The sequence below is a fragment of the Toxorhynchites rutilus genome, chromosome 1 (assembly GCF_029784135.1).
Source record: "Toxorhynchites rutilus septentrionalis strain SRP chromosome 1, ASM2978413v1, whole genome shotgun sequence".
NCBI lineage: Eukaryota > Metazoa > Arthropoda > Insecta > Diptera > Culicidae > Toxorhynchites > Toxorhynchites rutilus.
Genome location: NC_073744.1, coordinates 2,044,548 through 2,067,699, shown reverse-complemented (window position 1 = coordinate 2,067,699; position 23,152 = coordinate 2,044,548). Strand labels below are relative to the sequence as shown.

The 23,152-nt window shown below is 39.1% G+C and overlaps 2 protein-coding genes across 7 annotated transcripts in view; one reads left to right on the top strand and one right to left on the bottom strand.

Moving 5' to 3' along the window:
• The window catches only part of LOC129763330 (homeobox protein DLL-4), a 117,224-nt gene extending 108,029 nt beyond the window's left edge, over window positions 1-9,195 (top strand). For all 6 annotated transcript variants that reach the window (XM_055762287.1, XM_055762289.1, XM_055762292.1 and 3 more), the window contains exon 4: window positions 8,267-9,195. In XM_055762287.1, the coding sequence (XP_055618262.1) occupies window positions 8,267-8,941 (675 nt within the window). In that variant the 3' untranslated portion in view covers window positions 8,942-9,195. The remainder of the gene's footprint in view (window positions 1-8,266) is intronic.
• Window positions 9,171-23,152, bottom strand: part of LOC129763324 (stAR-related lipid transfer protein 13) — a 59,214-nt gene continuing 45,232 nt past the window's right edge. Inside the window, exons 6-11 of the mRNA XM_055762274.1 lie at window positions 20,657-22,468; window positions 20,396-20,591; window positions 11,044-11,328; window positions 10,258-10,524; window positions 10,012-10,191; window positions 9,171-9,945 (exon numbers count right to left, since the gene is read on the bottom strand). Of these exons, the coding sequence (XP_055618249.1) occupies window positions 9,831-9,945; window positions 10,012-10,191; window positions 10,258-10,524; window positions 11,044-11,328; window positions 20,396-20,591; window positions 20,657-22,468 (2,855 nt within the window). The 3' untranslated portion in view covers window positions 9,171-9,830. The remainder of the gene's footprint in view (window positions 9,946-10,011; window positions 10,192-10,257; window positions 10,525-11,043; window positions 11,329-20,395; window positions 20,592-20,656; window positions 22,469-23,152) is intronic.

Sequence of the window (23,152 nt, the reverse complement as noted above, 5' to 3'; positions counted from 1 at the left end):
GTCCCGAGCAGCTTTGCCAGCTAACTCGATCACTTCGGCGGCCGAAACTATATAACGCCGGCTAGGTGGACTGGTGCACTGGTACTAACGCGCTCGGCCTAGCTACCCTTGCGGGGAACTCCAGATCAACACGGTTCGAGCGGGATTTTGCCTTTCCCTTCACTTTTCCCCCTTTACCATGTCCAGACATGGCTGCTTGGGTTGGTTTGTTGATGTGTTGTGATGCGAAACGATGTGGTGTACGGTTTCAACGAGAATGATCGTTACGGCAGCGGAGCGGGGATTTTTAAGCTGACTGGCTGGCTCGAGAATTACGCATGTGTGAGACTGCGACCAATGTTTCGTTCATTTTTTTCTTTTTCCTTTCCAAGCGTGCTTCATTCTATTTCGCTGCTGCCGCTGGTTGCCCGTTTTGGTCGGTACGATTTGAGGAGCACAAAATGGACCAATCAAAAATGGGCACATAGTGCATTTTGACAATGCTTGATATTTCACAATTATTCAATTATTTATCTCAAGAAAAATGAAATGTTATTCGTTATAATAGATGCGTAGATATATTTTCTATCAATTGATGCAAAAACCTTCGCGATCTATTGAGAAATGCTCGAGTTATAAGCGTTCCAAATCTTGCATTTTTTACTACTTGTTCAGTGCCTAGATTTCCATTTCACCCCCTATATCTTCCGGTTAGACGTAGTCCTACGTCAAAAATTGGTTTGCTTTGCCGAACATTCAGTCGCTCCAACAAAGTCAACCTCAACCTAATCGTGGAAAACTTTGAGCATTCGAGAATCAATAGTCCAATACGCAACTCTAATGCTTCATTCGATAGCAGTCTTCCGATTTCACTACCATCCAACTACGACTCTACCCTACGACAACTACTCCCGCTTGCTACGTAACGTCAACGCTACTCACTGATACGTAAAGTCGTTCGTCGCTGCGTGATCTTCTGAATACGAACATGTTAAGAAGATCTTCAATTATTCCTTCGGAAACACATGTTTCCCCAAACTTAAATGCAATTTCTTGCATTTCAATGTACTGTTTTTCGAATTAATCGATCAAATGCTGTACAACATAGTATTTTTCATGCTTTTTGACGTAGGACTACGTCTTTCATTTCTATACCGGGGTGTAAAATCAAAGTTTCGAAAACGAAAGCGTTACGCCGGAGACCGAGATTTTGAGTGTTAATAGCTCCTAAACAACTGAACGAAATGGTATGATAAACACTTCATTCGAAAGATAAAATGTCTACGCGTTCTATACTTGTTACTTTCTGATCCAAAAACTTGTTTCAATAGTCTTAAATTTGCTTTCAAAATAGGCTATTGAAATCACCAATCGGTATATAAGCGAGCGCCGCTCGGAAATCCACTCAGTTCTAATTGAACAGCGATTGGAGCATGTTGTCGCTGTTGTGGTGAAGCTCTTCATTTATCATGAAAGCGCGGATGAACGGTGTCACCAGGAGCCTGTTTGTGCACCTTAGGCCAGAAGGGAATCCATCAGGAGGAGAGTGATGCTACAAACGGTTCCCCGGGAAGATCTCGAAGCAGCCGCTACATACACACACATACACGCACGGAATTCTTTCCGTTTGGATCGAGAAAGATCCGGAAAATAATCCGCCAGTTCCTCTAGGAATTTAAAAATACATTCATGTGAAAGAGTTTATTTGAATGTTTACTATCCATGTAACACTGTGACCAAATACATTAGGTTTCGTGATTTTTCAATCAATCGCAATCAACAGGATAGCTTCTGAAGATTATTCTTCCCCATCAGTAGGATATTTCCGTATCCAATATTGGATGCATAAAACCTTGTGCCTCCAACGTAACGCTCTCGTTTTCGAAGTTCTCCAAATATTCATTCATTCAGAATGAATTCAGATTCAACTTCATACAAATGATCTCTAAATCAACGATAGTCCTACGTCACCCTTGCGGTTATACCATAGATATAACCCACTTCCTGTTTTTTGCTAAAATTAATTTTTTTTGCCCTATGCAAAATATCAGCTCAATCGGACTTCATTTACAAGCGTTGCACAGTGGTCAAAGTATTTTTGAAAACCGAAAAATCGAATTTTCAAGGAAATCGGGGTTATCGAAAAAAATGTTGATGCCAAATGTCTTTAAATTGCATGGAACGTCGAGATCTACTGTCATCTGTCATAAATCGACACTCAGACAAAAAGTCAATTTTTGTCAAAAAAATTTTTTCGAGATAAGAGTAACGCCTCTCTGATTTTTGCCCCTTTTTTCACCGCAACTTTTGAACTACTGGACCGATTCAGCCGTATTCACACTTTTAATAGAACATATTTGTTTATTCGTTGCCATGGTATGGGCTAACCTGGCCTAACTTTATACATATATTAAAAAAACGAACTTTAACGCTAGTCTGAAAAACTATGTTTGAAAGTATCGATGGCTTACTGCGTTGAACAAGTTGGACAAGGTTGGAAAAATGTCAAATTTGCTGCTGAATTTCATCGAAATCCATCATGAAATGACTGAGCAATAAGCGTGTGAAATCTGACACACTATGAAAGTCATCTGTTTCAGTTTTTCGTTTGTCAATAGAGAATTTCTATGAGGAAGGCATAATGGGCATACTTTCAAATGAAAACCAATTCTCGAACAAAACGACGGTTTTGACGTAGAATTACGTATTTCAGGAAGGGTGCCAAATCAGAAAACAGGTCACGTTTTTATGAAATAAAGTTAACGTTAACAACTATTTTCACTGTTAACGAATTCTCATGATTCGCATACCAATCGAATCGGAAATTATCTAAGATTTGTTTGCTACGCTATACATTACAATTCGCTGACCTCTAAACGGTTTAAATTCATGAAAACTGGAAGAACTTCCTACCGCAAGTTTTGATTGGCCCGATTTACGGTTTCCCCAACACAGACTTCAAAATCGATGTATCTGTGGAAATCCGTTTTGCAAATATACATTCAAGTCGGGGGTATTCTTGTTCCCACCGAGCTGTGTTTCCCTAACACGGACTTCGAAATTGCTGTGCCTGGGGGAATCATCTTTGCAAATACATGTAAGTCGGGGGCATTTTTTGGTGTTGAGTACTTTTGTACTCGCTTGTCGTTGTACAGACCGGAATATGATTCCCTAAAACGTGAACGAAACTGCACATCGATCACAACCGCGCGATATGCATACTTTTCGGTGCAGTGCTCCGTACAGCGAGAGCACTCCGACGGAGCACACTGCCGTATTGGAAGGGTTAAACTGAAAGCCTGGGAAAATCGGGAATTTCAGATACTAGAGGTGAATGAACTTTCGCGGTTCGAGAATTACGTAAACATGAGATGTGAAACAATTTCCGAGGGAAATGTAAAATACAATGATCGTTTGACAATTCTTCCGTTCACATATTTTGGTAGTCCTAGGCATCATATCAAACGTTAAATGACATTCATAAAATTTATTTGTAACGAAGAACATGATCGTGTCGTGTCCTAGATACAACCCCTTATATATTTTTTTACCTAAAATGTATCATTATGAGAAGCTTGTTAATTTCATACAACGTTTTCAGACAATTCTAGCTCATGTTACTTCATTATCACGAATGATTGCAAATAAGCGAGAACTTTCCGTGGATGATGTTATCGGGTCGTGTTCCCGTTTACACTTCACGGTGAAAACGAAATAAAGTGTATCCGCGATGACAACGGTACGTCGTCGACCTCTGGATACGAACTACTTTTCCAGTAAAACTTATCATCTATGGGCCCTATTATAGAAATCGAATCGAGGATTCGATACAATCACTATCCCTATCACACCGAGTAAAATCTGGAATTATAGAAATCGAGGAAAACTGCTCGATTCGTTAGCAAGCTCGAATGTCAGCGGTTGTGATGAAATATTTTGAAACAAGCTTGAAATGTTTCACGAAGCACTATAGAAAGGATGCCAAATCTTTTTTTGAGGCATCTGCTATGAAAATCTATTTCCAAAAGTGTTAATATGTTTATGTTTTTGGAGAAAACTGATATTCCCTCAATTCCCTCAAAATATAATTATAAGAAAATGAATCTTTTCATTTATTTTTACAACTGCAATCTATGGAATTCCGTAAGTAGTCATGCATAAATTCCACTTTTCTAAGGAAAACATTTTTTTTGTGTAATTCTCTTTTAGCGTCGATTTCTTGTTGTAGCGGCGTCAATAGCTTTATTGTATTGGGCCACCACCTTTGGCCCTGAATTCTCGCTTGTTGTGTGCTAGTGTTTATTTACTTTTCACCTCATGTCAATCCAAATCTGTAATTTAAAAAAAATCATTATTGTTTTGCAAGAAATTTCAGCTTTAGCATATGGTATAGAAAGTTTGGTATAGTATAGCAATAAAATAGAAAATTACTGACAAAAGTAACACGTACTAATGTACGCTAGCAGGAATAAGTAATTTTTAGGTAGGAAATACGGTTGATAGTAATTCAAAGAATATAACAAAATTTACTTATGAAGTTATAAATATCGTAGAAGAAATACTTACTTTCTGCCGTTCTGAACCAAGACACATTGATGGTCTCAGTGCATTAAGCTCCTCGCTGGATTCCTCCCACTTTTTTTTAACCGGGATTCTATTTGAACTGCCTCCACAAATACATCGAGCGATGTTTACATTCGCTTTCATTGGTTCAACGAGTCGTACTGGTGGTGATTTGACTGTCCACTCATTTTCAGCCACTAAATATGCGCTGGAAGTAAATTCTGCATTGTAAATTACAACATGATTAATATAAATAATGATGGATTGAACACTTACCTTGTATAGGCTATTCTGGCAGCACCGTAAAACAAATACTGATCAAAACAAACGAACATGTGTTGAAAATTGTATATATTTAAGCGTTTCTGAAATGTTTCCCAAAGGGATGCAAACCAAAACAAAATAATTCTCTGAAGATATGCAAAAAGCGAACCAAACAACTCGAAAATTTCTGACACTTGCATCGATAGCTATCACTCGCTCGGTGCTATCGAATTGCTCGATTTCTATAATAGTAAAATAGAGCTAACGAGCAAAATTCTTATCGCCTCGATTTCAATAAAAGGGCCCTATATATATATAAATGGATTTCTGTCTGTCTGTCTGTATCTGTGTGTCTGTCTGTCTATCTGATTATTATGGACTCGGAAACTACTGAAGCGATCGACATGAAAATTGGTATGTAGGGGTTTTTGGGGTCGGGGATGGTTCTTATGATAGTTCGAGACCCCTCCCCCCTCTCTAAGGGCGGTCTGCTATACAAATGAAACACCAATTTCTGCATAACTCGAAAACTAATCAAGCTAAAGGGTGTGTCACATCAAATTGCATCACGGAAAAAACGCTGTAGAAATTTAATTTTTAGGAATTATATCTTCAGCTTTCGCTTATAATCAGATAAGAGTGTATAGCTCACGTTGGCTATGCTTCACTGTCAATTTTTCGTAAATTTGGAAAAATGTCGTCGAACGAAAAAGAGCGTCGTGAATTAATCCTGTGCACTCATTTCGAGAATCCGGAGTTGTCACATCGGGACATCGGCAAGATGCTGGGAATCGTCCAATCCACGGTCAGCAGAGTACTAAAACGATACTTCGAGAACCTAACCATCGACCGGAAGGTGAAGAATGGCAAAAATGGATGCTCCGTCAGTGAAAAAGATCCGAGAAGATCGGTCCGGGATGTCGCCAATAAGCTGAATTTGTCAAGTTCATCCGTCCAGCGGACCAAGCAGCGGGAGGGCCTGCGTACATACAAGGTTCAGAAGGCTCCTAACCGCGACGAAAGGCAAAACATGGTGGGGAAGACGGGCTGACGAAGCCGCATTGCCTGGTAATGGACGACGAAACCTACGTCAAAGCGGACTTTCGTCAGCTGCCGGGCCTGTTGTTCTTCTCCGCAGAGGACAAATTCAGCGTTCCGGAGGAGATTCGCAAGCAGAAACTATCCAAGTTTGCCAAAAAGTACAGTAAACATTCACTAACTGGGCGAAAAGGGAAGACCACTTATCGACATTCGCGTTTTAACTGGTCCGGCATGTTAAACGTCAAATAAAATCGAGGGAAACTTCAATGAATTGTTTGATTCGCATTGTTCCTGTAATTGGATAAATAAAAGGATTCCAATGGATGTTTCGCATTGAGTGCGATAACAGGTATGACATATGATTTGAGAAAATTATTTTTCTGTAGTTTCATCAATGTTTTTGTCGTGCGAAAATAATGTCTATTCTCATAACATTTTAAATTACATTCGAATGCCCCTCACAGCAAATCTTCCATTTGAATATGGCGTAGATTGTTTACGAAATTCTGCTTTTTAACTGGTCCAAAGACCAGTTAACGTTCGCCCAGTTAAACAGCAGACCAGTTAAGCCAGGACCAGTTAGCGAACGATTACTGTACATGGTGTGGCAAGCGATCTGCTCTTGCGGAAAGCGGAGCGCCCCCTTCGTGATGACCGGCACGGTAAACGGGCAGGTTTACCTTAAGGAGTGCCTACAGAAGCGCTTACTACCACTATTGAAGCAGCACGAGGACCCGACCATCTTCTGGCCGGATCTCGCTTCGTGCCACTATTCAAAGGACGTGTTGGAGTGGTACGAAGCCAACGGGGTCACCTTCGTGCCAAAGGAAATGAACCCACCCAACGCGCCGGAGCTTCGCCCAATAGAGAAATATTGGGCGATTATGAAGCAGGCCCTCCGGAAGCACCCAAAGTTGTCAAATCGGAGGCGGACTTCAAGAGAAAATGGATTTCTGTTAAAAAAAAAACTACAACCTGACGTTGTACAGAACCTTATGGACGGGGTAAAGAGGAAGGTGCGAGCATACGGGCTTGGGCTCGAAGTATGAATAAAAAGAAAATGCCAAAAGTTGTTTAATAGTTTTTATTTTACTGTCTAAAAGTTTCAAAAGGATCGGTCTACTGGGCGAATTTCTACAGCGTTTTTTCCGTGATGCAATTTGATGTGACACACCCTTTAATGAAGCCAAATTTGGCATGGGAAGGTTTTAGGGGTCACGAAACTTTTCTATGGTGAATAGACACTCCTCCCCTCTCTCTGAGGGAGAGGGGTTGCCATACAAATGAAGCATACATTTCTGCATAATTCAAGAACTAATCAAGCAAACGGAACCAAGTTTGGCATGTGGAGGTTTTAGGGGACAAGAAACATTTTTAAAGGGGTTCAACACTCCATCGAAATCAAACACAAATTTCTGCATAACTCGAGAACTAATCAAGCAAATGGAGCCAAATTTGGGGTGTGAGGGTTTTTGGGTACGAGAAATGTTTCTATGATGGTATGACATTCTTTACTCCTCTGGAAAGGAGAGGGGTCCCATAAAAATAATGCACATATTTCAACCAAACATGACAGTTGAAAATTTTCGGAAAACTCTGAAGGAAAATTCGAAAAATTCAATTCGCATGTGTTCTACAATTACTTATTGACAAGCATTGTTAGGTCCAATTGATGTTTGCGGTAACAAAATTGATCTTCGTTCGAAAGTGGAAATTATTTTAATGTGATAAAAAGCACTCCTATATCGTCTTCTATCTTTATAAATAAAAATGGATCGCCTTATGTGTTCATGATTGCAAAACTGGAGAAATGAATTGTCCGATTCAGGGCTGTCTTCATTGTATCATATTTTCTGTGTCAAACATGGAATAAATTCCATGTAACGGAGAAATATGTTATTTGCAAGTGGATGAAAAATCTTACACGAGAATTGTGTCTAAAGATAATCTGATATTATAATGTCGAGTTTTGGTAGAAGTACTGAAATTTTATAGTAAAAAATAAGTTTTAATGGTAGATTAGAAGATCAATCAATGGACAGTTCTGCGCTTAGTAGGAAAACAAGAATTTGATAACAAAAAATAATTTTTGGGCGGGACGAAGTTTGCCGGGTCAGCTGGCTATAATATAAAATTATCTTCAAATACAATATTTGTAAGAGATTATTTTACATCATGAAAAAAATCAAAGTTTTCCATTCACTCATTCGGAGAAGTTAATTTTCATCCATAATTTCTATTTGAAAAGTGTTCTTTCTGCCTGAAACCCCATTTTTATCTTTGACGCTTCACTAACTTGTAAAACGAAGTTCAATGACGTGTCGTTCATTTCGTTTTCACCGTGAAGTGCATATGGGAATAATGTCTATTCATGATTCGGTAAAGAATCTCATATAATCTATCTTTTCTCTTATTCCAGGTAAAAATCTGGTTCCAAAACCGTCGCACCAAGTGGAAAAAGCAAGACGGTGAGTCGGGGGCAACAGGATCTACCCCCACCACTCACGCCAAGGAACCTCGAACGGCAAAAACTCCCGCCTCATCCCCATCATCCCTTTCCTCCCCAACAGCACCCACGATTCCACCATCCTCGTCCTATCCCTCCCATATTAACGCCACACCGCCAGAGGAGAAACTACTCCACCACCCCGTGAAACCATCCTCCAAGCACTTCTCCAAACACAATACCAAAGTGCGTCAGCATCGGACGAAGCTAGACGATCCCAGCGCTGATCATCATCACGCGAAGCCACCACCGCCACCGAAGGATAGCAAAAAATATGCTAATCCGCTCGATCGTGCCACAGGCGGCCTCCTTCCGACGCCCTACGCTGTTGTGTTCGATCAAACATCGTCACTTCCAACAGGAACAGCAGCAACAGCAGCAGCAGCAGCCGGAAACGACGTTGAGGCGCGCATTTCCGCTTCTAAAATCTCGCTGGAAGCGATCTGCAATGCCACTAGCTTCCGTCTGAAATCATCCCCGCCAGTTAGCGATCCCTCACCGCAACCTCCGCCTCTACCACCACCCCTGTCCATCGGTGACAGGAACTTTTGCAGTAGCGCCCTCGAAGACATCGCTGATATGAAATAGTTGGCAGTAACAGCAGTATACGGAGAACTAATACTCTTTATTCATATCCTAACATTAAAATCTAACGGTGTGCGCGTTTGTGTGTGGATCTTCCCAAAACCTAGCTGTAAAATTAGTACTGAAAGTAATTTTTTGAACAACACAATTTGCCAATTCTGTTATCTTTAAGGCCATTTCGGATAGTTGATAAACATAAAAGTAAGCTGCGAAGTGAGATTGAAACAATAAATACAAGCAGTAGTTGGAAATCTTAACGTTTTGTTCCGCATTTTATTCACTCCGTCATTCTAATCCGGTTCGTTAGTAATATAACATGGTTCTCCAACAGCGTGTGTTTGAACACAACGATTCATGGAGGGGAGAATGAACATTTATTGGCACTGACTGACCACACACAATGGAAACCGCTTGGAGATTATTTATTGACGTTGGTCCCATAAGAAAAACGGTACTGAGATTATTTGCTTACGTTTTTTCATCTATTTGCTCTGTGTTTGTTTTGATGTTGTTGTTACTTTTGTATTGTTTCTTCTCTCCCTACACTATAAACTTTAACAATAATAACTATAAAATAAAAAAAAACGTGATTCATGTAATATGATCTGTGAAATTGGTTAAGTTGATTTGTTTGGACTAGTTTAAGTTTTGTGTTATATCTTTTTTTTCCTTACACGATACTGGTTTCTCTCCTCTCTTCTAAAAAAAACCTAAGAAAATATCATGGTGTAGGCACTTGGTAATAAAAATTTGGAATGTTTGGAAACTGTGTTCGATACGCGTGTTCTTGCTGCAGTTTTGATTATGTGGTGTATTTTCATATGTTGCTCTTATTTCTTTTGTTTTGTTCTTTCTGTCTTCAATAATGTAAATTTAGTGTTCTATGTGTTCTCTATACTTTGCTCTCAGGTCCCTCGGTGTAATGCTCGAAAAACTTTTTGATTCTCGAAAGATATTGCTGACAAATGTGACCATAGTTTTTGTTGTACCAATCCGGAGTGCGGCCCCTAAAAGCGAAAGTTATTTTGAGCACTTCGTTCAAACATGAATGGGATGTTACATGACTCTCTTACTTCATATCCACACGGGACAGATGCATCAATTTGCATTTGCCACTGCCGCATGGCTCAATCAAATACCGAGAAGCTAGCACCACCCCACGCACTCCGTCCAGTAGTAACTGAGCACCGTTATGTGTAATAGAAACCTCAACGATAACGCAAGCGCCCCGTGTTTGCTGTTTGTTCCATTGCCTGTGTAGACAGATGTTAATTAGATGGGTGATAAGCAATTCGACATAATCCGGCGTCTTGTCTTACCTCAGGACACAATAATCCGTGATTGGCTGGCCACAAACGTACTGGAAGACATCAGTGTCACTATCTAACCGTTCAACGATTCTCGACTTGACTAAATGATCATCCCACAGATGTCGCTCGTTCAAGATATGGTTGATAACCTCGGTCGGAGGGGCCTCCACTTCGGTAACAGTCTTCCATAGACGCAACGGGTGTCCATCGCCTACCTTTTTGAAGAACACATTCACATTGGGATCGGCAGAACTCAACGACACCCAGCCGCGTGGTCTATATACATTCAGTAGAGGAAAATTTCATCAGTATTTGATTGAAAGATCAAGTACAGTAAACATTCACTAACTGGGCGAAAAGGGAAGACCAGTTATCGACATTCGCGTTTTAACTGGTCCGGCATGTTAAACGTCAAATAAAATCGAGGGGAACTTCAATGAATTGTTTAATTCGCGTTGTTCATGTAATTGGATAAACAAAAGGATTCCAATGGAAGTTTCGCATTGAGTGCGACAACAGGTATGAAATATAATTTGAGAAAACTATTTTTCTGTAGTTTCATCAACGTTTTTGTTATGCGAAAATAATGTCAATTTTCATAACATTTCAAATTACATTCGAATGCCCCTCACAGCAAATCTTCCATTTGAATATGGCGTCGATTGTTTACGAAATTGTGCTTTTTAACTGGTCCAAGGACCAGTTAACGTTCGCCCAGTTAAATAGCAGACCAGTTAAACCAGGACCAGTTAGCGAACGACTACTGTAGTCAAAGTGGTAGTGAATAGTGGTCACCTTTCTTTCCCCTCTCGCACACACTCTTTAATGCACTCAGTCAGATAACCGCGCCAATTTTGTACGTGCAGTTCCGCCCCAAGAGACTCCAGCGGTACCGGTTTGGATTCCTCCATGTAGTTAAAGCTGCATTTTCGCATACGATCGCTCGAGATGGTCCACAAGCTGCGGTAATGCTGAATGAGGTACGCCAGACAGTCATGGGAAGCACGCGCTTCGGACAGCTCCTTCTCGTCCGGCTGACCGGTGGCTCCCTTCTTTCGTCGGGGCGATGCCGTTGATGATCTACAAGGGGAAGATTGTATGATTAGTTTTTATTTGATTCAATACGAAGTAATTCACACAACTGAAAATATTTCCTCTGACGGAAAAACGCCTACTACGTTAGAGAGAAATTGGTAGAACGAAATGTCAACGATGACGAAGCATCTAATTTTTTTGCGAGATCATTCGAGAAATACCAGTTCTAGTGTTTCGAAATCTGTCAATATCGAATGAACCTACACTGAGAGAAATAATTAGTAAATATAACGAATTTTTTGGTAAATACTACCAATCTATAGTCATTTTCGACCGTACTAATAAACACATATGTCAAGCAGAACCATGATTCGGAAGCCCAATATCGGCTACATTTTCTCGCCGAAAATGCACGTATCAGAATTATATCCTTATTATACCTCCGTATTGCCTTATGGGAACAATGAAAATGGTTAATACGCACTTTTCTCACCAATTTTCAGATATGACAATATCCAAGCTTACTAATGTTATCGAGTAAAATATACTAAACTCTGGTAGGGATGCGGGTTTGTTGACAATATGTACAAAAAATTTGTACATTCTACTAATTTTGCATTACCAAATGTATTTAGTAGTTTTCGACCGAGGATTTTTCTAAGGGTAATGGTTATACTGCTAAACATTCACGAATATACAGTCAATCGCAAAATTGAGTGTACACATGCTACTTGACGATACTCTCCATTTATTTGGTGCCAGAAAATTGAATGCATTTCTCCTTTTGATGCATATTAATAACATACCTATGTAACTAAGAAGAAAATTTCGCGAAAAGTTTTTTGCAGATTATTTATTTCTAAAAGCAGAAAACAATATCAATGTCAGGCATTGCCAAATAAAGTGTGCACCAAAAATTTCTCCAAACAAATTAGTCTTAGGGGCTGTCCACATACCACGTGGACAGAAAAAGCACGATTTTGGACTCCCCCCTCCACCACCGTGTACAAGCGTGGACATTTTCATACCCCTCCCCCTGTTGTTCACGTGGACATTTCTTTATTTTATTAGAATATTTCAGGAAATAACTGTATTGCGCATAAATTAAAATTTAATTTCATTTAAGTTTATTTTGTTTCAAATTTTACTTGCTGAACCCTGCCACGTTTGCTGTGGCTCATTGATGTTTTATGACAGAGAAATGAGTAGGAAAACAAATATTCCATATGAGTTTAATTTTGAAATATTTGTAATAATTTGTTTTTCTATTATCTTCGAAGATATAAAGGCTATCTGAGTTGTCAACACGGAAACGCGCAATATCCAGTTGAACAATCCACATCCGAATATAAACTACAAAATTCCAAGGATTGATCTTGAGCAAAGCCAATCGAATAAAAAAAAATGGATTCAAAACCATTATCAGATACAATTTAAGCTCACGATTTTTAAACACATGCAAAGAATTTTGTTGCTATCACATAGAACACATATTCAATACTAGAAAGATAATTTACTTTCACAGCTTTATTTCAGAAGTGTGCTTATTTCATCTGGAAATCTTAAAGCTTCTTGATGCGTTGGCAGTAGCAAAAACAATTTTTGAAGTGGTTCGTATGTTGTGTTATAATATGAGCTCCATCAGAGCTCGAGTTTTTGAAGCGCACAAAAACGAACAGAACAATTTTATAAACATAGATTATTTTTCTATCAATTAAAAAGAACTTCAAAAAAAGAGAAGATAAAGAAGGAAGCATGCACTGATATCTATAGATATTCGCTTGATAAAGGACTGAGCAGTAAAGGGTCGAAATTTTTCAGCGATTCCGGAACGCCTGTATCTTCGATATAAATGATGACATTAAGATAAAAAATACAGCAAGCAAGCTACAAATTTCTAGTGTGTGATGCGTATATGTGTTGTAGACAAAATACATTGCAAGAAACGATAAAGCGTTTATGGTTTGTTTTCAAAGTTTCTCTAGAATTTGAAAATTCATTCTTAAAAGCGATCCAATCAACATGATTATTTCGCTTCCATTTGATTCATAGAGATTTTCAGTAGAACTATTTACTACAGAGGTATTCTCTACCGAATGAAAAATTATCCTTTGATTTCGAATTAAGAATATTTCATGAATTAATGAACGCACAGCAAATCGATGGTCAAATATACTCATCGCAATCTTGGAAATATTTCATACATGGTCCAGTTGTTGCTTTGACGAATGCATTATTTTATAACAGAGTTACAGCGTTTCAAATATCACTCAAAACTTTGGTTGTCGCATTTTGCTCCCCTATTTTTTTTGTCGAGTGTAGTTCTTTGCCTACTTCGGAATACGATCGCCACAGGAAATGTCGGTTCATTTACACAATCAATTCACTTTTAGTCATCAGCGCAATAGAAACCTTTTCTTCAATAGTTCGGGGAATTTTCAAAAGGTACTAATACCTGATTAAAAATATTTTGAATATCTATATATTTTTTTTATTTTTCAACTGCTTATTGACCATTCTGCATTGGGTGTTTAGATAGCTTCCAAAATGCTCGTGTGGAAAAAAACATCAGAAAACTCACGACTTAATATTTTTTACTAACCTTGCACGAAAAGTTATTTGTATTGCTCTTTAGTTTTCCTTCGCTCAAATCCTTATCAAAACGTCACTAACGTCACAGTTTACCAGAGAGCAATTCAATGCCAAATTAATCCTCCGCTGCCCCGATCCGACCCATTTTATCAAAATTTTGTTCAATTTTTCCAAAAATAGCCTTGAAACCTGTTACCCGATTGAAACATTAGTCTATTAACCTTCTATTAGTTTTTTTTATAAATGTTTAAACTATTGAGAAAACTTTCTCATAAATTGAATAAAATATCGAAAACTATTATACCTGTTTGGAATATTGTTATATATAGGTTGTTAGGTAGCTGATCCGGAATATTTTAGTAGATAGGGGATCATAAAAAATCTTTCACGCTTATGATCAAATCTTAACTACGAAAGAATTATTGAACTTTTCCTTGAGACCGGTTTTTGGCTTAAACTGATTTTAATTCTAAAAGTGCGCTATTTTACACGATTGAATTGCTTTCATTTGAGGAAATTTTGCATAAAATTCTGTTGTGAACACGTTTAAATTAGTGGAAGATAACAAGAAGGATAATAGTGCGGTGTCAAGGAAGGAACTGTAGTGGTTGGAGAGCTTCAATTTGGCTGATAGAAACAATCCAGTTTATCATGCATTTTTGGAAAATTAATAAAAAAAAAGAAATTTGAAGTTTCTTCTTTACATTTAAAAGTTGATTCTGGGTTCCATTAATTTGAAAGTTTTACAACTGCATTATGCATATGCAAAAAAAAAATCTTTCAAATGAACAGTATAATTATTCTAAGGAGCGTACTTTCTAAATTAGAGTCAGTTCAAGACATAAAGTTGGACTTAAGAAAAGTTCAACAATATTCTAGTTGAGAATTGACCACATGCGTAGGATTTTTTCATCAAATATGATCCTCTATCACCTCCTGAAATATTCTATAATTTATCAGAACATTGGCTCAATTGTTTTAAGTTGACGACTAGTCATGCATAGACGATCTCATACAAATGTAAATATTGATTCCTAGAGATTAATGGAATGAACATACTTTGGAAAAATTATCTTACACGCAATTCTGTATGAAAAACTATACAGACATTATTATTATATACTGTCCTCGAGATATAACAAAATGTAAAGAAAATTATATTTGATGAAAAATCATTTACGCATATCATGGAATCTCAACCATTATTAATCGTTTAATTTTTAAGTTTTGGCTATGAGAGCTATGCATACCCCATAACTATAAAAGTTCGATCATAGGAAATAAAGGGTGTGTCACATCAAATTGCATCACGGAAAAAACGCTGTAGAAATTCGCCCAGTAGACCGATCCTTTTGAAAATTTTAGACAGTAAAATAAAAACTATTAAACAACTTTTGGCATTTTCTTTTTATTCATACTTCGAGCCCAAGCCCGTATGCTCGCACCTTCCTCTTTACCTTGTCCATAAGGTTCTGTACAACGTAAGGTTGTAGTTTTTTTTGAACAGAAATCCATTTTCTCTTGAAGTCCGCCTCCGATTTGACAACTTTTGGGTTCTTCCGGAGGGCCTGCTTCATAATCGCCCAATATTTCTCTATTGGGCGAAGCTCCGGCGCGTTGGGCGGGTTCATTTCCTTTGGCACGAAGGTGACCCCGTTGGCTTCGTACCACTCCAACACGTCCTTTGAATAGTGGCACGAAGCGAGATCCGGCCAGAAGATGGTCGGGCCCTCGTGCTGCTTCAATAGTGGTAGTAAGCGCTTCTGTAGGCACTCCTTAAGGTAAACCTGCCCGTTTACCGTGCCGGTCATCACGAAGGGGGCGCTCCGCTTTCCGCAAGAGCAGATCGCTTGCCACACCATGTACAGTAATCGTTCGCTAACTGGTCCTGGTTTAACTGGTCTGCTGTTTAACTGGGCGAACGTTAACTGGTCTTTGGACCAGTTAAAAAGCAGAATTTCGTAAACAATCTACGCCATATTCAAATGGAAGATTTGCTGTGAGGGGCATTCGAATGTAATTTAAAATGTTATGAGAATAGACATTATTTTCGCACGACAAAAACATTGATGAAACTACAGAAAAATAATTTTCTCAAATCATATGTCATACCTGTTATCGCACTCAATGCGAAACATCCATTGGAATCCTTTTATTTATCCAATTACAGGAACAATGCGAATCAAACAATTCATTGAAGTTTCCCTCGATTTTATTTGACGTTTAACATGCCGGACCAGTTAAAACGCGAATGTCGATAAGTGGTCTTCCCTTTTCGCCCAGTTAGTGAATGTTTACTGTACTTTTTGGCAAACTTGGATAGTTTCTGCTTGCGAATCTCCTCCGGAACGCTGAATTTGTCCTCTGCGGAGAAGAACAACAGGCCCGGCAGCTGACGGAAGTCCGCTTTGACGTAGGTTTCGTCGTCCATTACCAGGCAATGCGGCTTCGTCAGCATTTCGGTGTACAGCTTCCGGGCTCGCGTCTTCCCCACCATGTTTTGCCTTTCGTCGCGGTTAGGAGCCTTCTGAACCTTGTATGTACGCAGGCCCTCCCGCTGCTTGGTCCGCTGGACGGATGAACTTGACAAGTTCAGCTTATTGACGACATCCCGGACCGATCTTCTCGGATCACGTCTAAACTGCTTAACTACGCGCTTGTGATCTTTTTCACTGACGGAGCATCCATTTTTGCCGTTCTTCACCTTCCGGTCGATGGTTAGGTTCTCGAAGTATCGTTTTAGTACTCTGCTGACCGTGGATTGGACGATTCCCAGCATCTTACCGATGTCCCGATGTGACAACTCCGGATTCTCGAAATGAGTGCACAGGATTAATTCACGACGCTCTTTTTCGTTCGACGATATTTTTCCAAATTTACGAAAAATTGACAGTGAAGCATGGCCAACGTGATCTATACACTCTTATCTGATTATAAGCGAAAGCTGAAGATATAATTCCTAAAAATTAAATTTCTACAGCGTTTTTTCCGTGATGCAATTTGATGTGACACACCCTTTAGTTGGTCATTCACAATTTACGTTAGATATTTTTATAATACAGATTTCACTGAAGAAGATCCATGATATGAGAAAAAATATATGAACGTTTGACTGGGCAACACTTTCAGGCGGCTCAATCCGTTTATTGATAAATACGGAGAGAAAATTCTTCCTGTCCACGTGGACTCACTCCATACCCCCTCCCCCTTCTTCGTGGACAAGAGTGGACATTTTCTCACCCCCTACCCACCCTAAAGTTGGTATGTGGACAGCCCCTTATAAGTGAGATCTTTGCGAATTAGCGATCTTTTTTTCGTCAATGTGTGATGTCAACGCCAAACCAGTGCTTGGGCAGTGTTGATTTTTGTTTTTTTGTTGACGCTTGAAAAAGTTTTTATCGAAATGGCGAGTAAGATGAAAGAAAAAGATATTATTACACGTACAATGACAATACGTAAGTTTTGTCGTGGAAAGACATTGCGGAAAACAGCACATGTAGTTCATGAAGAACTTATTCTATAGAAAATCATAAACAAGTGGAAATACGAAAAAAACATGGAAAATCTCCCGGGTAGAGAACGCAAACGGATTCTGTCTCCTGATGATAAACGAGCAGTTGGGTGAACATTGCGAAAGAACCCTAAAACAAACATACCTAAATTAACTACCGAAGTAACCAGCACCATCGGAAGACTTGTCATCGCAGACACTGTCCGGAGAGTAGCATACAGGAACAATTTGAGAGGTCGTGTTGCCCGTAAAAAGTCTTTCATCTCAAAGATGAACATGAAAAAACGACTAGAGTTTGCTGAGGCACATGTAAACAGATCTAATAAGGGGCTATCCACATACCACGTGGACAACTTTAGGGCGGGGGTAGGGGTCATGAAATGTCCACGTTTGTCCAAGGTGAGGGGGTATAGATAATTTCCACGTGGATACATTTTTTTAAATACATTACATCTAATCAGTATGCATGTATTAGCGAATTCGTTTTTAAAACTGGGTGCCAAACTGACTCTGTAATAAAAAAAACGTTTTCAGTTTAACGAATGTGGTGGTTTGTTGATGTGCGTTATATAGTCTGATTTGTTTATATTTGCGATGATAAATGTACAGTGTCGACGTCTGGTGGCGATATTAGTGCTTGGGAGGTGAATTATTCTCTATCAGATCAGAAGGGCCAAGTGCAGTGTAAAAATATAAAAGTTTGTATCATATTGTTTGATTACCTAACCCATGTAGTTCTGACACTCACTTAACCATTTGTCGCTGCATTTCCTGTTTTTTCCACAAATAATTACTATTATAATATAAAATCATCATAAGACACAGTTTTCGTTCAATATGTTTCGGCGATATCGGAAAAAAACCTCTTATTTCATCACATAAAATAAATATTCGATACGTTAAAGTAAATTTTCATTCATAATTTTGATTTTGAAAGCAGGTTTATTCCACCTGAATATCCATCTTTATTTTCGCCTCCCAATGAAAGCACACATAGCTTAATGCCGTCTACTCGAATATACTCTTCAAAATCAGAATCCGAATGGAATTACGATTCCAATAATACAAATGCAAAAGCAGCAGGTTTTACATTTTCATAGTCTATGTTTTTAGATTTTCCAAAACAATACTCGGAACTTGACAGTTGTTATTCGTGAACCCGAATGCCAACCCGTGAAACATCTCAGTGCGAAACTAACAGCTTTCGGGGCGAACTAGTGCGACACTGAGTGCGAAACTGAGTGAATAAAAAACGTTTTGACAGCAGTTAGTGCGGCACTGGGGTTGAAACTGAACAAAAACGAATTCGCTATATGTGGCGACTGGCCCGTGTCAAAACAAAAAAAAAAGTAGGTAGAATGCAACTTTCAGAACCGACTCGCACTCGTTTCTAATCGACTCAACCGATTCAGCAGTTGCTGGCACTGTGTATAGAGACTCTGGGAGTGCCGGTCGGGCATCAATACTTCTCTCTTTTGACGTAGAACTACGTCTTTCAGGAAGGGTGCCAAATCAGAAAACAGGTCACGTTTTTATGGAATAAAGTTAACGTTAATAACTATTTTCACTGTGAACGAACTCTCATGGTTTGCATACCAATCAATTCGGAAATTCTCTTAGATTTGTTTGATATGCTATACATTACAATTCGCTAATCTCTTAACGGTTTAAATTCATGAAAACTGGAACAACTTCCTTTTTTCCCATACATTTGTTCTGCCGATTTGTGTGCTAACCCTACCCGTATTTCGAATGCTTATAACTCGAAAATTTCTTAACAGATTGGAAAGATGTTTGCATCAATTGATAGGAAATAATTCTACGCGTCTATCACAATTGATAAAATATTATTTTTCATGAGATGAACAATTGAATAACTGTAAAATGTCAAGCATTATTTAAGTGCCCTAACTGTCAAGTTTTGATTGGCCCGATTTACGGTTTCCCCAACACAGACTTCAAAATCGATGTGGAAATCCACTCTGCAAATATACATGCAAGTCGGGGGTATTTTTGTTCCCATCGAGCTGTTTCCCTAACACGGACTTCAAAATCAATGTGCCTGAGGGAATCCGCTTTGCAAATACATGCAATTCGGGGGTATTTTTTGATGTTGAGTAATTTTGTACTCGCTTGTCATGGTGCAGACCGGAATATGTTTCCCTAAAACGTACTTTTAAAATGAGAAGCATGGTAAAATCGTCATTTCAGATACTAGAGGTGAATGAACTTTCAAGGTTCGAGAACTACGTAAACATGAGATGTGCAATAATTTCGGAGGGAAATGTAAAATACCATGATCGTTTGACAATTCTTCCGTTCATATATTTTGGTAGTCCTAGGCATCATATCAAACGTAAAAGGACGTTCATCAAATTTATTTGTAACGAAGAACATAATTCATTACAAAAAATTCGATGCGTTCTAAAATAGTATTCGGAGTGGTAAACAAGTGGATTGCATAATATAATTGCGAAGTTGTACGTCGAAAATATGCGGTCGTGTTCTAGATACAACCCCTCACAATTTTTACGAGGTTTTTTTACGCGGATTTTCCAATTAACGCGGTTTGTTTTACGAGATACGTACCCACAGCGCAAAAAAAAACCTGAATGCCACTGGGGGAAATGACTTCTGCAAGATCATATTTGAACAAACGAAAGCGAGTTATTCAACGAAACGGTCAATCGGCAAACACTGCGCATATGAGATAATTAAGCTGAAAATTTAGATTCATGATAGATGAGTTGATTCTATCAGATCGCTCTGGAACTTCCCGCATTTTTTTGAGGAATAACAAACGGGAAAAAGTAATCGGAAAAGAGGAAACCGTTATTTCGTTCGTGTTATAAATTCGCATCCCCTGTTCCGAACGCTTTGCCCATTCAATGTTAGAAGAGAAACAGATCGAACGAAATGCAAAAACTACCCGAACGGAATAGATTAACTATAGGTGGAAGGACGTGTCGTGTGCGTTTCACCGATTGTATTATGAATTTTGTAACTTACCTACTGCCGGACATTGAATAAAACAGCGAAGGCGACAAACACACAGCCAAGTTGTTTGATGTCATCTGATTGATACTCGCGGTGGCCACAACCTTATCCAGAAAGTTGAGCAACGCATACAAAACCTCTCGATGCTCATCTGGCAGAAGAAGGATGGCAGATTGTACAGCTTCTGCACGTACCTCTTCTGGAAGATCTAAAAAAATACAACGCAGTTCAACACATTACTTATTTTTGAGCTAGCTAGTACAAAAATCGTACATTGAAATATTGCAACAAACGTTTCGGAAAGCTTCGCAGTCAGTAACGGGTCTGGTAACTCTCTAAAGTATTGCTTCAACATGTCGGCGACATCGTACGCGTGATGCTCGTCGAACACCTTCATGCGATTGGAAACATTATTGCTTGATTCGATCGTGGACTTCAGTTTCGCTATCCGTGATTTCACACCCGGCTTCCGGAACAACCCAACTTGATCCAGTGCGTTCAGCTCCAACCAGGTCAAAGCCATTTGTATAATCTCTGGCAAAGTACTACCATATCTTTGCAGGTTCAGGACTAGTGGAATTCCAAAGATTCGTCTATCTTTGTAATCGGGTGTCTTTATGCGTTTAATAAATTTTGGCAGATCCCAGTTCCAACCGGACCGATGGGTTGGACAGTAGCGCTCCATATAGCCTGTAAGCGTCACCAACGCAAATTTCCGCACCACCATCAGCTGACCACATGACATCTCGTAAATGCTTGTACCACCAGAATACTTCCCCTTGTCTTTCAGATTATCACCTTTGAAATCAATGGTGCTCAATCTGCGATCTTCTGAATTTTTCGGCTGCTGGAAGCTGTGCCATCTTGCCACGGTCGTACGTTTGCGATCTTCTCCCTTTTCGTCGTTTGTTTTCGCTACCCTCATTGAACGATTGTGGAATGCATCCCGATAGCGTTTCGAGCTCTTCCCCAGATTTAATGAACCTCCCCGATTCAGCTTCGACACCTGCAAATTATTGCTATTTGTTTCCTTCAAATCACTGGTGACTTTCGCTCGTCTCAATTTCGCCTGATACTCCGAATCCGAAAGTGCCCCCGAGTCATCAGCTTTGACTTTGTTGCGCAGCAACTTCTTAGCCTTGGGATACTTTTTACTGGGCGTTTTCACAATTCTTCCGGCGAAATAACCGGTGTTGAGGTCCTGGCTATCTTCGCTACAAATGGAAGACGAATCATCGCCTGATTTTGCTTCTTGCAGTTGAATGAAAAAGTGCAACGGACTAGAACGATTAGTGCTTCGTTTGTGCTCCTTTTTATCTTCTGCCATATGCCCAAAAGGACTAAGCGTGTAGGGAGACAATAGGTTTGATACAATCTCGTTTGTTCCAAGCACATTTTCTCTCCGATGATCACCGAAAGCTGACGAGGGTCGAGGAGAAGATGGATTTGAGAATGATAGCACATCAATGTGCTTCAATTCGTCGACCGCGTGATGTACCGGCGATAAACCAGACGAATGTGGTCCACAAATAATCAATCCGTCCCGATTCTGACGCTTCCTCCGGCGTGATTTTATCGACTCCACGCGTCTTAGAAAAGCTTTCGCACCATCTTTGAGACGCTCACTTCCAGTTCTTCGCAGTCGCACTGGGCCATCCTGTTGATCACTGTCGGAAAGAATACTGAGTGTCACACCATCATCACACCAACTTTCCTTTTCATCCGCCGTGGTCTTAGAGCCACTCTTAGATGAATCCTCCGCAGAATCTGTCTCGTTCAGTGTGCTCACATCGCTCTTATTGGCGGAATGTTTTTGCTTGATTACACTAACCAACCCGGCAGCATCTTCGACCCGGGACCACCTTCGGCTATTATGTGCGAATGTCCATGCCTCAGAGAGAGCACAACTGTCCTCATCGGAGTCTTCACTTGGTTTTGGCGGATGTGTATGCTGGTGAGTATCGATGTGCATGTTTGCACAACGATTCAATGTGTGCAATCGACGATAAAGCGATTGCAAGGGATCGTTCTCCAAGAAAGGGTGGTCCTTGGCGACATCATTTATTTCTATCGGGAACTGATGGTCTACAATATGAAGAAGTCGCTGTAGCTGCTGACGTCATTACAGTAATTCCAAATGAAATCGTCCTAAAAATGCAGATTTATAAAACATGTATTTCTGATTCGAATGAAAGTTTGTATTCCGTTTGGGTTGGAGGAAATATGAGTTTTCCACAGCAATTGGGATTTTTTTTGACTCAACTGTAACTTTTGAAAGGAGCGTATCGATTTTAGTAAGAGAAATCTTTGATAATCTACATCTCAAGAACTATGAGTCGTATCGAAATAGTGTCTTAGAAAGAGTTAAAAAGTATTGATGTTAAAATGTGAAAAAATATACAATGGAAAAAAAATACTTTTTTTATTTACAAAAAAAAAACTTTAATTTGCAATATCTAAAATTAAAAAAAAATAATATTTTTTAATTTAAAAAATTTTTTTTTTTATATAAAGTCCAAGATGGTAATACTACGAACTTTGTGGAACAACGATTTTTGTTATAAATTTTCAGAACATTGAATTTTTGTATGTTAACGATCATTTTTAGCCGCACATTATGAATCCTGATGCGATTTCAAACAAAAAAGCTCTTAATCAATCTGCTTCTAAATGCAGCCATTCTCGAGATATTTGAAAAAAAAATCTAATTTATTGTCTTTTTTAATTTTTTTTAAATTTACATACATCGAGTCAGACGATTATATACAG